Source organism: Littorina saxatilis, linkage group LG8 (assembly GCF_037325665.1).
Source record: "Littorina saxatilis isolate snail1 linkage group LG8, US_GU_Lsax_2.0, whole genome shotgun sequence".
Classification (NCBI taxonomy): Eukaryota; Metazoa; Mollusca; class Gastropoda; order Littorinimorpha; family Littorinidae; genus Littorina; species Littorina saxatilis.
Window position 1 is genome coordinate 56,208,845 of NC_090252.1, and position 19,270 is coordinate 56,228,114.

A 19,270-nucleotide genomic window follows, 5' to 3' on the forward strand; every position below is an offset into this window, starting at 1 on the left:
CGCAGCAGACAGCTGCTTTCCTCTGTGATTAAATATTCATTATTGCGACCAGCTCGGTGTTCGTTTTACGTGTACGGACCAGTAATTACTGAGTAATGTTCAAATGAAGCGTTGAAAATCCATAGCTCAGAATCCAGTCTACAGACAATTCAAGTTTGATTAAAGGGACAGACACACACATACACACACAGACACAGACACACGCACAATCACACACACACACACACACACACACACACACACACACACACACACACACACACACACACATACACGCACAATCACAATCACACAAACACACACACACGCGCGCGCGCGTGCGCACCAATTAGACAAATAAACACAGACTTTCCGGTTTGTTATTCGTTTAAGCCTATTATTTGAGTGAACAATTTAGAATGTTCAGAACAATGTGCAGCAAGTATGTCGTTTGCAAGATCATGCAACATTTTTAATTTAAAAAACTAATTTAATCTGTACTGACACAAACATAATATTACAAGCTTAGTGGCTAGATCATACATTCTTTCTTTTTTTTGCAGAATTTAAATCCTTAATAATTAACTAGCAAACCGCGTTCAAGGTAAATAACCACTGACCAGTACTTTATGAAACAACATACATAGTATAGTCGCTGAGGGTTGTGGACCTAACATTCACTTGGGAGTACGATACAGCCTTCACCCACAGGCAGGATTCACACATTTTAACTGTCTTGGTCAGTATTGTACAATTAGAAAATGTTAGCTGGTATAGCGGCAGGTTACAGCTGAAATACGACGTTCAGTTTGCACCCATCCATCTCCTTCTTGTACAGGGCGTCGAACTCCTCGTTCTGCTCTTTCGTAAACCAGTTCTTCCAGTCCCCGACTTGTCCTGAAACAGAATACCGATTGGGGTCAGGTACGAGCAATACTGAGGCATTGACGTAACCAGTTAACCCGGTCTCCGTCTTTTTCTGAAACAGAATACCGATTTGGGGACAGATACAATTGAGTCATTGACGTTATTATGTTTACCCAGTCTATGTATGGTCCTGAAACCAAATACTGATTTGGGTTCAGGTACGAGCAATATTGAGCCATTGAGGTTAACCAGTTCAGCCAGTCTCCGTCTTTTCCTTCGACAGTATACCGATTTGGGGTCAGGTAAGATCAATACTTTGAACGGTTGAAAACGACGTTAAACACCAAATAAAGAAAGAAAGAAAGATCAATACTGAAGGATTGACAATGTTGGTGTTTCGTTTTACGTCTATTCAACCAGTATGGCTATGCGGAACCGAAGCAAAATTGTGTCTTTTCTCAGTTGACATGGCAGTCTCCGTACAGAGGTAGGCCTATTGGCGAACATCAGAGCAGTACAAGTAAGCAATCCAAAGATAGTGCTGTTGTTACGTGGCAAAATATCAACCGAATTAGTTACCAGCCGAAAGAAAGGAGGGGCATAACCTCACCAGAACCGACCATTGTCTGCTTACCGTATAAAATACACGACTTACACACGAACTGTTACCAAACCGATACGCTATTTAGGACCGATGCAAGTGGGTTTTTGCCTTTCTCGTGTGATCTTGACGCGAGGTGGCGCCAGTTACCAGCCAAAAGAAATAGGGGGCAGAACAGCCCATTCTGCCGAGCAGGTGTTGTTACAAAGGGAGGCAACCGCCTCACCCTGCCTCGCACACATACCTTGATGGCCTCCTCGTAGACAGCCACATGAACGGGTATGTCGGGGTGGGCGGCTATCTGTCTCTCCCAGTCACGGACATTGTCGAACCAGCGATTACACCACACTGCAACACAGCCCATAGTACAGGTTATGATTTGACACTGTCGTCAAAGGTGAGAGCCGTGTAAATCATACAAATAGTGAAGCATGGAGAGGTGCACATAGGCTAGTCTTGCCAGGCAGGACCCACGGTAGCCAAGAGCCGTCCAGACCTCATACGGCGTGTGTGTGTTTGTTTGTGTGTTTGTGTGTGTGCGTGTGTTTGTGTGTGTGTGTGTGAGTGTGTGTTGGGTGTGTGTGTGTTAGTGTGTGTGTGTTGGGTGTGTGTGTGTTGGGTGTGTGTGTGGGTATGTGTATGTGTGTGTGTGCGTGTGTGTGTGTGTGTGCGGGTGTGTGTGTTTGAGTGTTTTCCATGTCTATAGCCGACCCCCAGTGTGCATGTAGAGATGCAGGAAGTCAGGCCACGACCCCGGGTAGCCCAGTGCTGTCCAGTCCCTCATGTGGTTGTGAAGCGACACCGCTATGTCCTTGGGGTTACGCAGCAGGTACACGATCTTCGTCTTCTTCTGTGAATACGTAGAGGTGTAAAGGTAGACATACACAGACTGGTTTACACAACACGCGCGCACTAACACACACACGCAAAGACAGACAGGCTTACACACATACGTACATACACATGTACACGAACCAGTGCACACATCCTAGCTCGCACACACACACACACAAACACACACACACATAGACACTCGCACCTATATGTGTGGATGGTTACCTAAGAGGCGGCACTGGGTGCAGTGCCTTTCTAGTGCACTTGCACTACAACAGCACTGGGTGCAGTACTCGCTCCGGCATCGAAGTATTGTGCACTAAAAAATGCACAAAATTTGACCTATTTCGTCGCCTATAGAGGACGGAAAGAATGTCATTTTGAACATTGTTATGACATTCTTTCCGTCAAAAAAGTCAATTTAACGGTGTTAAATGAAGCGACCATCCACACAATTAGGTTGCCATCCAGAGTTTAGGTTGCCATCCACGTGTGGATGGTTGCCTTATGGTGATTTAGGCAACCAAACCTGTGGAAACGGGGGTACACACACACACACAAATGCCAGAACATACAGACAGACAAAAGCCGCCAGACCCCATCACAAACAGAACTCTACAATCCACAGGTGTTGCCTCCACACACACACACACACACACACACACACACACACACACACACACACACACACACACTCGCGCACAGATAGACAGACATATGCAAGGAGGCAGAGAGACACAAACACACACATCCACTAAGCCCTCTAAATCCCCACACGCACCGTCACCCCCACCCCCGTCCCGCTTCTCCAACCCCCCCCCCCCCCTCCAAGACACACGTACACCAAAATCAACTTGCTTCCTACACACACACTTCCCTCCTCAAGCCCCCCCGCCCCCCTCACACACACACACACACACACACACACACACACCTCCAAAGCCTGTGTAGGCAGCCAGTGGAAGGGCACGTGCGTGTTGAAGACACGGGGGGAGGGGAGGCCACTCATTTTCTCCATTGTTCATGATGAACACATACTGCTTGTGACGAACTGGAACTGACAAAGAACGCCAATTTATTTTTTAGTATTATTTTGTAAGCGAGGAAAACACACGCACACACACACACACACACACACACACACACACACACACACACACACACACACACACACACACACACACACACACACACACACACACACACACACACTCAAACACTCAAACAAACAAAACACCCACTGATACTGCGCAGTATGGCAGTAACCATCAGTGGCCATCAAACACGAAAATGGCCGCGCTTGCGAGGCTTTCCGCCCATTTACTTTTAAGGAGGATCATCATAGTCCAGCATGATTGGTATATTTTCCTACAAAATGCGAGGCTTTCCGCCCATTTACTTTTTAGGAGGATCATCATAGTCCAGCATGATTGGTATAATTTCCTACAAAATGCGAGGCTTTTCCGTCCATTCAATTTATAATGCTTTTAAGGAGGATCATCATAGTTCAGCATGATTGGTGCATGATTGATATCATTTCCTACAAAGTGCGCAACAGTTGACATGTTTGTCGTTCGCCGACTGCTGAGAGTAAATGTTCAGGGCTCCCCATTGCGCGCGTCCCTGCGTCCTATACGCACAAGAAGCCGAAATCACGTACTAGAAAGTCATGGAGGGGGTCCAGGGACGCACTAAACCTACAAAGAGCGGGTCCCGGGACGCACTCTATTTCCTCTGTCGTGCGTCCCGTATACTCCTTTCAGACTTTAGTCGTCAGCTAAGTCAAAGTGCAAACACAAATTATCCCATTTTCACGCGGGAACAAAGTGTTCGTGTGTGTTGCATTTGACTTGGTATAGTTGAAATGTCCTCCTCGAATATTCAGGTAAAAAAAAAAAAAGTAAAAAATCACAGTGTTCGCGATTACACTGCGTTAAACGTAAACAGGGGGTTTGGGGACCCGGGACTCTTGGGACTCTCTAAAACTCTGTTAAGGGGGTCCACGGACCCTCTAAACATTAAAAGTGGGGGTACCGGGACCCTCTGGGACGGGCGTTCGTGGGGAGCCCTGAGTAATAATATGGATACGTGTTCGTTTATCCTCAGCGTGATGTCTCTCTGTCGTCGCGATATAACCTTCGTGGTTTAAAACGACGTTAAACACCAAATAAAGAAAGAGTAAATGTAAAAATAGTCAATCAATCAGTTAATCGATCAAGACAAATACACCAACGAATCATTTAATCGGTCAATCGATCACCATGAAAAATCACAAGAACACGAACAGTATAATTATATTAGAAATACCGCGCTTTGGTAAGCCTGACTTATACAATTGGAGACTCGCGACAAAAAAACCAAAAATAAATAAATAAAAAATAAAAATCCGCATACGAACGCCATCCAGATTGTCACCTAAATTTATGTAACAGTAACAGATGGTGGGTGATAACCTGCTTGTTGAATCCAACTGCAGAGCAATCACACAGGAACGCCAGCCAAGAACGCTAATCGCAGTGACACTGCATGGCGGTGTATCCTTGGCGGATTATGACATTATTCAGTTATTCTGCAGAAAAAACAGAAATGCTGGAGAAAAACCGTTCTTTTGTGCAGCATTTCTGCATGTCATCTTTCGCGAGAGCAACGTTTGTTTAAAACGGTGATGTTGTTTTACTGCAGAAAAACTTTTCACACTTTTTCTTCAGCATTTTGGCATTATTCCGTTATTCTGCAGAAAAACAGAAATGCAGGAGAAAAACTGTCTTTTCTGCAGCATTTCTGCATAATGTCATTTGGGGCGTTTCAATAAAAATTTCTGTACAGTCTATTATTGCCATCAAATTTGTCAGGGGCTGGCTGCGGTATCTCAGAGGTTTTGTGGCAAGAACCGTTTCAAGGTCTGGCATCCTCACCAGTGCCTTAAGCACTGCAGCTAAACCTTTTATCCATGAAGTAAAAATCTTTCCTGCAAGGCTGGCAGAGATTTGGAATCGGTCAGCCAGATCTCGAAGATCCAACCCCAAACTAAGCCTCATCAGTACAAGCACGAGTTCATCTATACTTCTGAGAAACCTGGAAGGTCTAAATCTTGCTGGAGCCTTTGTGAAATTCCTCTTCCGTGCAGAGCCTTTTGAAATACCTTGCCAACGCCTCACCACAAAACGTTGAACATAATCATGGAGAATCTGTACCACTGCCTTGCTTTCAATTCCTGTGTAATAATTCACGTTTCTGGCTGTTAAAAATCCATCAAAAATGTTCGGGGGCACTTTTGTCTTCTTTTTCTTCTTCTTCAACACTTTTGGCTTTGGTTGTGACTCCTCCTTTAATCTCAGCTCTTTGCGTACTTCCTCTAGTTCTTCAGTTCAACAACCTGTTTTTCCAGCTTGGCACACTGCTTTAGACCTTGCACGATCTGAAGAAACATGGACCGCATTTGTTTGCTGAGTAGCAGGACCACTGAAAACAATGTGAAGCAGTTGAGCAGAAGTTGGTGGTTTCCAAGTTGCTGCTCTGAAGCAACTGCCATCTCCACCTCAGGGTCATCAACGATGCAGTTCTCTTCTGGGTGAAGGCTGGACTGCGGTGTCTTCATACATCAAAACTCGATTCACCTGAAAAAGAGAAAGCCAATGAATTTACTTTTATTTATTTTTATTAAATAAACAAATATTAATAAAAAAAAATATTTTAAAAAGCTGTAACTTTCACAGTAAACTAGATCAAGCAGGATGAAACAAACTAGGTATAATCTTAAAACAACTGGCACAAGTTATGACTAGAACTACCAGATGTGAGTATGCGATGTGAATGTTGCTACATGCATGGTTGATTGATTGATTGGTTGATTGATTTTGCACACACACAGTCAAGCGTGTAATTTCTCTTTTAGAGATGAATAAAGATTATTGTATTGTATTGTATTGTATTGTATTGTATTGTACCATATCCTGATATCACAAAAGGTCTTACTTTTTTCTCAAACTGTGGATAACCAAGGTGTTGAGTGGGGTATGGATTGTCCTCGGTCGGTCTGACATCCTTGAAATGTAAAGAACATATCCGCTGGTCTTTGGATGGGGAGATCAGCTTACTGGTCCCTGGATGCACTCTGTTGATTAAGTTCTTCCACTTGTCCCGTTGCACTGGTTTAGTCTTGCGAGTTGGTATCGTCCACAAACTGTAAAACAAACAAAAAGCACATGTATACCCTTAATTAAACAAGTTAACGTTAAACTCAAAGAATTGTTTACAGTAAAAGAACGAGATAATGATGATGTACCCCACATCACACCTGCAGTCTATTGTTTCTTTTTTGTTTTGTTTTTTCTACTAAAAAGATAGAAAAACAGCAGCAAATTGATCATCATAAATTGTATGTGTGAGTGAGAGAGAGAGAGAGAGAGAGAGAGAGAGAGAGAGAGAGAGATGAGAGATGAGAGATGAGAGATAGAGAGAGATGAGAGAGAGAGCTGAGAGAGAGAGCTGAGAGAGAGCTGAGAGAGAGAGCTGAGAGAGAGAGAGCTGAGAGTGAGAGCTGAGAGTGAGAGTGAGAGAGAGCTGAGAGAGAGAGCTGAGAGAGAGAGAGCTGAGAGAGAGAGCTGAGAGTGAGAGCTGAGAGTGAGAGAGAGCTGAGAGAGAGAGCTGAGAGAGAGAGCTGAGAGAGAGAGCTGAGAGAGAGCTGAGAGTGAGAGCTGAGAGTGAGAGTGAGAGAGAGAGAGAGAGCTGAGAGAGAGAGAGAGAGAGAGAGAGAGAGCTAGCTGAGAGTGAGATCTATGTACACTGTGAACACATTACCTCAGTATCCTTTACTTTGCAACAGACTTTAAGAAGTTTAACAGCTGGTTAAAAACGTATGTAAAACCCGACAAGGGAGACACAAGGAAAAAGAACCTCGAAACTGAAAGCAGAAAATTAAAAAGAAACAAGGAGTACTTCTGACAAGCACAAAAACATGGCTTCTGACAAGCACAAACACATGGCTTCTGACAAGCACAAACACATGGCTTCTGACAAGCACAAACACATGGCTTCTGACAAGCACAAAAACATGGCTTCTGACAAGCACAAAAACATGGCTTCTGACAAGCACAAAAACATGGCTTCTGACAAGCACAAACACATGGCTTCTGACAAGCACAAAAACATGGCTTCTGACAAACACAAACACATGGCTTCTGACAAGCACAAACACATGGCTTCTGACAAGCACAAACACATGGCTTCTGACAAGCACAAACACATGGCTTCTGACAAGCACAAACACATGGCTTCTGCACACACTTGCAACATTCACCAAAAAGGAGCTTTGCAGTCACAGTTGTTAGATTCCCTCGCCGATGCATGGACAGGACATATTTCTTTCTTCCATTTCTTCAGACGGTAGCTACCATTACTACACTTAGAAATGGCACAGTGGTAAGACATTGCGATAAACAAGGTAAACACGACTTTAGAAAAGTGACATGATTGTACTGATGTAGGACGCCGGGCGCTGGTACGTGCCGGCGGAAAGGAAGTCAGACAGACAAAATACATTCGTGTCACGCACAACTATTGGTAATTCTGGATGAGTCCATCTCTCGCGTGCTCCAACATTACAATGAGCCAGTACAAAATTCTGCAGAATAAGTGTAAACAGGTTTTCTGCAGTAAAACAACAGCACCGTTTTACTGCAGCATTCTTGATTTCAATTTTACTGCAGAAAAATTTTTTGCTCCAGAAAAACCCGTTGCTTCGGCGAAAGATGACATTATGCAGAAATGCTGCAGAAAAGACAGTTTTTCTCCAGCATTTATGTTTTTCTGCAGAATAACTGAATAATGCCAAAATGCTGAAGAAAAAGTGTAAACAGTTTTTCTGCACTAAAACAACATCACCGTTTTACTGCAGCATTCTTGATTTCAATTTTACTGCAGTAAAACTGTTTTACTGCAGAAAAAAACCCGTTGCTCTCGCGAAAGATGACATTATGCAGAAATGCTGCAGAAAAGACAGTTTTTCTCCAGCATTTCGGTTTTTCTCCAGAATAACTGAATAATGTCATAATCCGCCAAGAGCCAGTACAAAATGCTGCAGAAAAAATGTAAACAGGTTTTCTGCAGTAAACCAACAGCACCGTTTTACTGCAGAATTCTTGATTTCAATTTTACTGCAGTAAAATGTTTTGCTGCAGAAAAAAACGCTGCTTCGGAGAAAGATGACATTATGCAGAAATGCTGCAGAAAAGACGGTTTTTCTCCAGCATTTCGTTTTTTCTGCAGAATAACTTAATAATGTCATAATCCGCCAAGGATATTGTTCTTCCGGGCCTAGTTTCTGTCACCAGAAACTAATGTGTTGAAGTCTTCGGGATGGGGACTGGGTGGGTATTTTGACCCGTTTAGGGTCAACACTTGTTGTAATAATGGACTTGAATAAATTGGTAGCAACACAAATTACAACAAAAACACTGTCTCCCGCAAGCAAGTATAAAACCATCCCTTTACTCTTCACTTGTCAGTGTGCTTCATAACGGCATAATCTGTTGCGTGAAGTGCAGTCTGTTGAAGATTTCATCATGAATACAATGGGGCTTCGTGCTATGCTGTGTCTGGCTGTGCTGGTGGCTGTTGTGGACATGTTCGGTAAAGGGCCGTTCACATCGCAGACTTTCAACCAACTTTCCCCCAACTTTTGTTGGTTTGAAATCGCTACCAAGTTGTTCCGGCCAAGTCGGCTGAAAGTCTGCCATGTGAACGGCCCCGACGATTTAGGACAGATTTTGCCGCGACTCGAAAACTCAGTAATGTTGAGCTTTGCTCGATTTGGCCTTGACTTGGTGCAGATTTTGCCCAGACTTTTCTAATCGCGCTTACTGATTGGTTAGCGCTAGCCAATCTGCTCTTACCGCATAATGTCAAATTATGAGGTAGCTCCGATAGCTTCAAGTCTGGCGAGAATCGCCGCTTAAATCTAGTTTGAGCGTTGCGCTGTTCACGTGGGCAGCGATTTTGATTTGACTTGGCGCCGACTAAAATCGCTTGAAAGTTGGTGGAAAGTTGGTATAAAATCTGCCATGTGAACAGCACTTTAATTGTTTACATTTTCTCTTGCTTAATTGCGGATTTTCGGCATGCCGGTCGGTCGGTCTGTTCGTTCGTCAGTGTGGGGCTCTGTGTTTGTCTGTGTCTCCACGCAGATTGTCTGTTTGTCTCGGTTCTCGTGAAACTGCAGTCTGAAATAGCAAAACGGTCTCTCCAGTAAGTGTATCGGTTGACCATCTCGTTTTACATGTGCTATGTTCACCCCTGTGTAGTAAGTTGTATGTTGATAGTGAGCTTTTATAATCTTTTTGAAGTCTTGCACATATATATATAACTCGTGTTTTGAGAATGAAAGTCGCTTGTTCATTTTGATGCTTGTTATTCTCTCAAATGCCAGGAGACTGCATGGTTCCGAACAACTCCCCAATCACTCTATTGCACATGTCATATACATTTAGAGCGCTTATATACTTCCCTCTGTTTATCAGATCGTATTTTGACGAGTAGACTTGTCTCCCACTCTACAGTTATGCATCCCAGTCAGCGGCGCTCTGCAGAGGTCGACGTGTGCACTGCAGGCTTGGAGCAATGGAGTCAGTACGGCGCCTGCGCGGGTTATCAGCTGGGTAACTTTTCACGGAGCCTGGGGAACACAGAACTCCGAACCAAACAGAACTTCGAGGACTCCTTGAAGGAGTTGTGTGGGTAAGAAGAGTGCGTGTTGTTTTAACGCGAGACGCAGTAACGTTATACTCATACATGTGATATGATGTATTTTACATGTTTACATTATATAGATGTACAAAACATCATTTTTGGGAGACTTTTTCGGGACAACAACAACAAAATTAAAAATAAACGGCCGCAGGGTCTGATTCGTTGAAATCACACCAAATCTCAATTTCAACCAATCCAACACCGCGGCTGATTCCAATCCGGTTGCTCTCTCTCTCTCTCTCTCTCTCTCTCTCTCTCTCTCTCTCTCTCTCTCTCTCTCTCTCTCTCTTTCTCTCTCTCTCTCTCTCTCTCTCTCTCTCTCTCTCTCTCTCTCTCTCTCTCTCTCTCTCTCTCTCTCTCTCTCTCTCTCTCTACGGTCTAATGACCAGAGTTGTATCCCCGAGCTAGCAATACACGAAGTAGGTAAATATATTTCTGAATTGAAAAATAAAAAATCTGTGGGCGTGGACACTATCAGTACTTATATCTTAAAACTTTCTCTTCCGTATGTTGTTGAACCCTTAACGTTTTTGTATAATCTATGTATTAAAACTTGTGTATTCCCTGAGGGCTGGAAGTGCGCCAAAGTTATTCCTATTCCAAAGACATCGGATTCTACTGACATTAATAACTTCCGTCCCATATCCATCCTCTCAGTACTTTCAAAGCCTCTTGAGAGGCATATTCATAAGCACGTGGCCCATCATATGGAATGTTACAACCTTTTCTACCAGTTCCAATCTGGCTTCCGTAAATTTCATTCTTGTTCCACGGCCCTTGTCCGTCTGTGTGATACCTGGTTCTCAGCTATAAACGATTCTAAAATCGTCGGTACCGTTTTCCTCGATCTGAGGAAAGCCTTTGAAACAGTAGACCATACTCTTCTCATTCGCAAGCTTGAGTATTACACGCACAGCAGTCACAGGGTAAACCTGCTTACATCATTTTTATCAAATAGAACCCAGCGCGTCTACGTAAACGGTCAATATTCAGGCGATGGTTACTTAAAATGCGGAGTTCCTCAAGGTTCTATTTTGGGGCCCTTATTATTTTGCATTTTTATCAACGACCTGCCCTTGCATATAAAAAATAACAATGTGTCTTGTGAGCTCTTTGCCGATGACAGTTCCCTTCACTCGTCCTCAAAAACGTTAAATCAGGTGCAATACGATCTTCAACAGGGAATAAATGATGTTTTTAAATGGTGCGTTCAAAATAAAATGACATTACACCCAGAGAAATCAAATAGTATGGTCATAACATCCAGACAGAAACACCAGAGAGCACCCCTTATTCTTAACCTTAAGCTGAACACTGATCCCATAGAGCAGGTTAAATCACACAAGGTATTAGGAATCGTAGTTGACCAGGAGCTTCGGTCGAATGTACATATCAATAATATCTGCAAAAAGCTCTCCAAAAATCTGTATCTTTTATCCAGATTAAAACCCTTCGTAGAAGCGGAAGGTCTAAAAATGTTTGTTGTGGCACACTGCCAATCTTTTATCAATTATGCTTCTACTGTATGGTACGGTGCGAGCGAAAATCTGCTTAAAAAATTAAATTCCCTGCACAGAAGAGGGGCAAAGCTAATTGTTACTAACCCGTATCTGTCAACGTCAGAAAAGCTCAAAGCTGCTAGTTTACTTTCACTGCAGGAGCAGTTTGACTATAACATTGCAGTGTTAATGTACAAGGCACTCCATGGGCTAGCACCACCATACTTGAATGCATTCATAACCGAGGCTCCTGAGAGATACGGATCAGATAAATATCTACTACCAAGGACCCGTGTAGATCTATATAAAACTAGTTTTGCCTTTGCTGGGCCGTCAAGGTCACACCGGTGACACTGTGACGGTTCCCCTACGCTTTGTGTTCGGTGCCCTGACCCTTTGTGTTCGGTTCCCACTCGGTTCCCACACGCCAAAATTCGCGGACAAAACATCCATTTATGGTAGTATTACGCAATGTTGCTCTCTGAGAATGGTCTTGTTAGATCTGTGAGTGTTTACACTACATGCCTAGGTGCTGTTGGATTGAAGGTTTTTGATATTTTAGCCGTTATTAGGTAGAATGCCTTCCACTTTACTGCAAAACTGCATAATTCGTAGCATCGGCAAGAAATATCCTACCAAAAAATGCCTGCTTGGAACTGTCGTTGGTCCAGCAAAAAGTTCAACATGTCTGTAGCAGACAGCCCAAGTTTCAAGATTGTAGGGCCATCCAAACAGCCGTAATAATAAAAACAACAAAAGTAGTCAGTGAAATTGGCTGTGTTCGGTCCCCCCACACTTTTGTGACGTAGGCGTGACGGTTCCCATAATTCATTGTGTCGGTCCCCACTTTCTGTGTCGGACCCCACTTTCGACCTAATTTCTCTGTGACGGACCCCACAACCAGCCTATTTTGTGTCGGTCCCCACACCTTCTTGGATTTATGACTTGCCGGTTACTTGTATCATTGTATTCATTGAATCTAATTGTCTCGGAGTTATTTTTCAGCAAAAACCGGCAAGGCAGCACCTTTTGTGATACCAAGTAAGTCAGATGACATCAGTATGTGTGTGTGTGTGTGTGTGTGTGTGTGTGTGTGTGTGTGTGTATGTGTGTGAGAGAGAGAGAGAGAGAGAGAGAGAGAGAGAGAGAGAGAGAGAGAGAGAGATTGACACCTTTCCAGATCACTCCGGTTATGCGACACTACCGCGAGCGTCACTACCGCGTGTCACACTACGGCGAGTACGACACTACCGCGTGTAACACTACCGCGTGTCACACTACCGCGAGTACGACACTACCGCGAGTATAACACTGCCGCGTGTCACACTACTGCGCGTACCACAACCGCGAGTACCATATCCGTAGAGAGAACGCATGCAAACTTACTTCTTGTGAGTTTGTGTTCTAACGGCTTTGATTGGAAGCAACCCATTCTATATGTATTCTGATAGTGTGTTCTGATCGTTTTGAGTTCTTGGTTAGCATGACAAACATTGAATTAGTGTCCAGAGAACAGACCAGGCCTTTTTGTTTTATATTTCAAGGAAACATTTCAACCTTTGCCTTCAGCCATGGAAGTCATAAAATGACACGCGGTAATGTTATACTCGCGGTAGTGTGACACGCGGTAGTGTTATACTCGCGGTAGTGTCGTACTCGCGGTAGTGTCGTACTCGCGGTAAGTTCTGTTTCCGTACCCGCGACAGCGGCAGCGACAAAAGAAAACGCGCGCAAACGCGTGACGTGTTTCCGTACTTGCGTTTTAAACATGCGGTAAAATCTGTAAACTCCCGCGTTGCCGCGCGACAACGCGAAAAAATCGCTCCAGGACCCTTTCAAAAAAATCGCGTCGCTTGCCGCTTGTCGCGCCGCTAACGCGTCGCGCGTGTGGAAACACTCCTGGTCATTTTCTATGTGCTTGATTTTCGTCGCACCGCTGGAAAAACGCTGTCGCGGGTACGGAAACACAACTTTAGTGTGAGACGCGGTAGTGGTACTCGCGGTAGTGACGCTCGCGGTAGTGACCAGCACCCGATCACTCCACATAAACGCTGGTTCTGGTTGCATTGTGCCGCTGACATACAGCTAATAGGATTTTTACACCCCCGGTATAGGGGTGTGTATAGGTTTCACTCGATGTGTTTGTGTTCGCAAGTAGATCTCAAGAATGAACGGACCGATCGTCACCAAACGGGACCAGTCAAACACACGGTTAGGGAGTTATTGGTGGATTAAAATTATACAAGGCCTGGTATAGACGGACACCCCCGTTGGTCAAAGGGAAATAACCATTCTCACTGCCACCAACTGAGAAGGTTATTTCCCTTTGACGGGGGTGTAGTTCCTATCGGAGGAATTTCTTGTTTTAATCCTTTTGTGGTATTGCTGATGATGCTGAACATGTATTTTACTAGTTTACCAATATGTATCTTTGACCCTGATAGCCTACGAAAACGGAGCAATCATGGCCCAACATTGGCCCAATGCTGAATTTATTGGCGCGGTGTTGAGCCTTAGTCGGGCCGTTGTCGTAGGCTGTCAGGGTTTATGTAGCCTTGTTCCATTGTATTCTGACTGTCATAAAATAATTAATTTTAAGAGAAAGCAGTCATGAACACAAGGAGCTGGGAAAAGTTGCCTCTTACAACAAGCGTGGATAAAGACACATACTTGACACAGGCAAGTACTCTTTTTTTTTTCAATCACCACTAGAAGTCCCTGGGCAGCATTTTGCTCTGAAAACTGAATCTCACATACGACAGGTGGATCTTTTATTTTAAAAATGTGCCAAATTGCATATCTCCAAGGCCGTAAGACTAAGAGTAGATATTGGGAAGGCCAGTTCAAGAAGGTGTGGGTGGATCAACACATAATTTGCTGGTATACTGGGAACCGTCCCAGAGATAAATAATGTTATATATTATTTGTGGCATAAACTAATAAAGTTAGTCTCTCTCTCTCTCTCTCTCTCTCTCTCTCTCTCTCTCTCTCTCTCTCTCTCTCTCTCTCTCTCTCTCTCTCTCTCTCTCACACACACACACACACACATACTGATGTCATCTGACTTACTTGGTATCACAAAAGGTGCTGCCTTGCCGGCAGTTTTGCTGAAAAATAACTCCGAGACAATTAGATTCAATGAATACAATGATACAAGTAACCGGCAAGTCATAAATCCAAGAAGGTGTGGGGACCGACACAAAATAGGCTGGTTGTGGGGTCCGTCACAGAGAAATTAGGTCGAAAGTGGGGTCCGACACAGAAAGTGGGGACCGACACAATGAATTATGGGAACCGTCACGCCTACGTCACAAAAGTGTGGGGGGACCGAACACAGCCAATTTCACTGACTACTTTTGTTGTTTTTATTATTACGGCTGTTTGGATGGCCCTACAATCTTGAAACTTGGGCTGTCTGCTACAGACATGTTGAACTTTTTGCTGGACCAACGACAGTTCCAAGCAGGCATTTTTTGGTAGGATATTTCTTGCCGATGCTACGAATTATGCAGTTTTGCAGTAAAGTGGAAGGCATTCTACCTAATAACGGCTAAAATATCAAAAACCTTCAATCCAACAGCACCTAGGCATGTAGTGTAAACACTCACAGATCTAACAAGACCATTCTCAGAGAGCAACATTGCGTAATACTACCATAAATGGATGTTTTGTCCGCGAATTTTGGCGTGTGGGAACCGAGTGGGAACCGAACACAAAGGGTCAGGGCACCGAACACAAAGCGTAGGGGAACCGTCACAGTGTCACCGGTGTGAAGGTGGAACTCTCTTCCTTCGAATGTTAAAACTAGCAAATCTGTAAATATTTTTAAATCTTCTTTAAAAAAACATCTAAACTGTTCTCTGTAAGTACACACCCGCGGTGACATAATTATGTGAATCTTACAGTTCTGTCTAATGTATACTATATTAATATTACTATATAATTATATTCACGTCATATTACATATTCATAGCATATAGTATTCATATTGTTTTACATCGTATATTAGATTTTGTGTTTCGTGTGGCCGTGGAACTTATGCTTATTTACTGTGCATTTACATGTTATGCCTATATGAATTCATTATATTATGTTGTTTATATGCGTGCGGATGTGTTAGTGTGAATGTAAAGGGCACGTTGTAAGATTAGGCCCTTGGCTTAAAATGTTTACCCTTTATGTCAATAAAATGTTCTAAGTCTAAGTCTAAGTCTAAGTCTAAGTCTAAGTCTAAGTCTCTATTCCTCTCTCTCTCTCTCTCTCTCTCTCTCTCTCTCTCTCTCTCTCTCTCTCTCTCTCTCTCTCTGTCTCTGTCTCTAACGCATCTGCCGTGTTTTTCGAAGGGAGATCCTCCCCGCCACAAGAAGCTGTGTGGCTGATCGAATGAGTGGTTGCGACCGGGCTACACGCGAGCAAATGGAGCAAGCTGTCCAATCAACGGGATTCACGTGTCAGCCTGGTGGAACGACTGTTAACCCTGCAGTTGTATACGGTTTGTCTTCCTTCAATGAAGAACGAAAAAAGAAAGAGCAAACCAAACCCCCACCAACACACTAATTAACCAACTAAAGATTCAGATGAGAGAGAGAAAAAAATCTATTAAAACGTGCTTGAGCATTCAGCCAATAAGTGTAAGAGTTTGCACAATGTCAAAGATGTACATTGGTGTTATCTACCCTCGTTCTGCGACGTCATGAAATTAGGATTAAAACTAAACTGACAGAACACACGAGGGGTTATTTGCAAGAAAGTGTGTACCAACTTTCGCAAAACGTTGCTAAAAGCTTGCTCAGAGTGTGTGAACGTGCGTCTGTCTCTGCGACTGAACAAAAAACAACGTGTGTGCGCGCGTGTCGGCGTGCGTGCCTGCATTTCTATTTGCGCATTTCTGTCAGTGCCTTTGTGGTGTTAACATCGCCATAATTATAAAATCGCAATTTTACTTTCAGTTCTCTCACAGATCAGCGAAGACGATTTTGTCCAGTCTGCAAACTGCAGAATACGTGTCAACGCTCGCATGTGCTTCGAAGAAGGGTTAGAGGCAGCCGGGATCCCCTCTTCGCCACAGCCACAGCAAGATGATCTGCTCCCAGCGCTTACCAACAATTTTTCGTTGGACACATCTTCTTACCCTGTTGTGCCGTGAGTTCGTAAAGCCGCAACGCTATCGTTAAAGGCATATGTACGCGCTCCCGTGTTTACAAAGTGTAGTTTGCCCATAATCGATGTCAAACGCACCATAAGACCATATAATGACGATATGTCACCATGCGCGGACCATAATACATGCATTACAGCTTGTTCTAGCCTCTGAAAAAGTGAGGATGTCAACAAAGCCGCGGTGTTAGCTCCCTTGCATCAACGTTACATGTGTTGCCAAATCTATAAATAGGACGATCCAGATCAAAATGAAAATTAACATATCTCAACATTGAAGGGGTCCTAGACCACAATATTTTGCAGGGAACTTAATTTAGCATGTCTCCAGCTGTTGGTAAAGCAATTAGCGTGTATAGTCATCGAGTACATATGCCTTTAACGTTGCAAGATAATAATCCAAAAACAGACTGCTAACGTTCCAAAAGTCAGATTTAAAAACAAGAATGGTAGGTAATTGCAACGTGTGTGTTTATTGTCGACAAAACAAAACGTTACATTTACTAGTGCGTCTGTTTGTTTGTTTGCTGAACGCCCAGCCGACCACGAAGGGCCATATCAGGGCGGTGCTGCTTTGACATATAACGTGCGCCACACACAAGACAGAAGTCGCAGCACAGGCTTCATGTCTCACCCAGTCACATTATTCTGACACCGGACCAACCAGTCCTAGCACTAACCCCATAATGCCAGACGCCAGGCGGAGCAGCCACTAGATTGCCAATTTTAAAGTCTTAGGTATGACCCGGCCGGGGTTCGAACCCACGACCTCCCGATCACGGGGCGGACGCCTTACCACTTTACTAGTGCGTCGACCCACAGGTCTTTGAAGCAGACAGGCAGATAAGTAAAATACCTCTCCGGCGTTTTGCAAGACACTGTCATCATGGGCCCCAAAGGGTTTAACATCGTGATCGTGAATGGCGTTGTTTTACCTTTCTGTGACCGTGATTGCCGAAATTTCCATTTCTGTGATCGTGATGGGACTTTGCCCGTGATCCGTGATGACAAAAAAATCAAGTCTCGTGATCGTGATCGTCATTTGTTTTCGTGATCGTGATGGGCATTATTGCAAAGCATTTTATTTTCAACGTACATTTTTCACAGCTGTATCACTCTATGATCCTCTATTCGTCAAGGTGTTTGTGATCGTGAAAACAAAAATCAAGGTAACTGTGATCGTGAACGCTAAAATGTCCCTTCCCGTGATCGTGATGATACCCCCCCCCCCCCCCCCCTTTGGGGCCCTCATCATGGACAGCTTTCCGCAACGCCGGAATACTCTCCCATGTGAGATGCCAAGTGTATGAGCAATGTCATAAATGGCCATTGGTTGATTTTGCATCACCAGTGCGTAGTCAGCATTAACGGGTTTTTTTTAGTAGTGACCGCTGGTGGTCTTCCACAGCGTGTGTCATCCTAAACGGTTTTCCTTCAAAGCCTGAATTAAGCCGACTATTTTATTACTGTGGTGTATGAAGGGGGATCCCTGCCAAACGTTCACGTCAAGTCATTATGAATTTCCAGTGGTCTAAATATTTTTCTTCGCAAATATTGGATCACTGCTCTTTGTTAGTTTTCTTCAATGTGGGGAAAACAGTGGGGTATGGTACTCTGAGAAACCAAGGCACACAAACTCACCGGTAAAAATACGTAATATTTTGCATGAAGTCTTCATAAGAACCTTGTGTAATTCATGCCAAGTTTTGAATGTCTAAGTCAATTCCTTCCTGGTCGGGCTCGGTACTTCTCAGTTGGCCCTCGTATATGTCCCACCCCGTGTCACCACAGTGGCACGTAAAAGACCTCGGTCATTCTGCCATCAGTGCAGATGGCTGATACCACCTTAACACGCATACACTTGTGTATCTCATCTAAAGTCGGGGTAAAACTCGGAAACATGCTACTAATGGCTTTGCCGTGAGAGCGTAAAACTTGAATTTCTCTCTCTTGTACGTCAGTCGCCGGTACTGTCAGCGTTGTTATGATGGGGTATGGCTGCCGCTGTATCTTTTAATGCTTAATGAAGTGTTTAGCTCTAGAATTTCAAACCTGTTAGACTGGCTTTGCCCCCAAAGGTAATTCTTGTACTTACATACATTTGCCGGGTAAGGGAGGTTTTTTCTGGAACACACGAATCCCCCCCGCCCACCCACCCACCCCCCCCCCCCCCCCCCTTCAGATCCATCTCCTGTATGAAACGGTGTGAGACAATCGTGTCGCTTTTAACCTCGCCACTCGACGGAATAGGACACAACACAATTTAGATTTTAGAAAACTGTAACTGAGGTTTCTCTTTTCTCAAACAGGTATACGAAAGCCTTCATAAAGTGCGCTGTGAGTTTGTTCCGGGAAGAGTCAAACGACTGCCCAGCCTGGCGCGCTGATGTCTTGGTCAAGATGGTCATGGACATCTTCGACGCTTTTCTTGGAATGCAGATGCCCTTCACCATTCCGGAATGGAAGGAAATGATGGATGTAAGTTAAGCAGATATTTTATGTTTCGTATTTGCTCTTTTTTTTGGAGGGGGAGGGGGTGGCGGGGCGGGGGGGGGGGGGGGGGAGGGCGGAGAGAAAGTTTGACGCC

At 44.1% G+C, this 19,270-nt stretch overlaps 2 protein-coding genes across 2 annotated transcripts in view; one reads left to right on the forward strand and one right to left on the reverse strand.

Annotated features, from left to right (window-relative positions):
- Positions 1–345: 345 nt before the first annotated feature.
- On the reverse strand, positions 346–3,299 carry LOC138974749 (sulfotransferase 1C4-like). Its single transcript, XM_070347475.1, has 4 exons — positions 3,216–3,299; positions 2,159–2,297; positions 1,692–1,795; positions 346–958 (listed from the first exon to the last, which is right to left on the reverse strand). The coding sequence occupies exons 1-4, from the start codon at positions 3,297–3,299 to the stop codon at positions 764–766; spliced, it is 522 nt and encodes a 173-aa protein (XP_070203576.1). The 3' UTR covers positions 346–763.
- Positions 3,300–8,753: 5,454 nt separating this feature from the next.
- The window catches only part of LOC138973892 (uncharacterized), a 12,320-nt gene continuing 1,803 nt past the window's right edge, over positions 8,754–19,270 (forward strand). Inside the window, exons 1-5 of the mRNA XM_070346589.1 lie at positions 8,754–8,911; positions 9,838–10,015; positions 15,870–16,018; positions 16,476–16,668; positions 18,993–19,161. Coding sequence (XP_070202690.1) covers positions 8,845–8,911; positions 9,838–10,015; positions 15,870–16,018; positions 16,476–16,668; positions 18,993–19,161 — 756 coding nt within the window. The 5' untranslated portion in view covers positions 8,754–8,844. The remainder of the gene's footprint in view (positions 8,912–9,837; positions 10,016–15,869; positions 16,019–16,475; positions 16,669–18,992; positions 19,162–19,270) is intronic.

Coding starts and splice junctions, on each gene's coding strand:
- LOC138974749 (XM_070347475.1), bottom strand. CDS start 3,299: ATGGAGAAAATGAGTGGCCTCCCCTCCCCCCGTGTCTTCAACACGCAC. Junction 1,796..2,158: donor TCTCTACATGCACACTGGGG/GTCGGCTATAGA, acceptor GCTGTGTTGCAG/TGTGGTGTAATCGCTGGTTC. Junction 959..1,691: donor TCTACGAGGAGGCCATCAAG/GTATGTGTGCGA, acceptor ATTCTGTTTCAG/AAAAAGACGGAGACCGGGTT.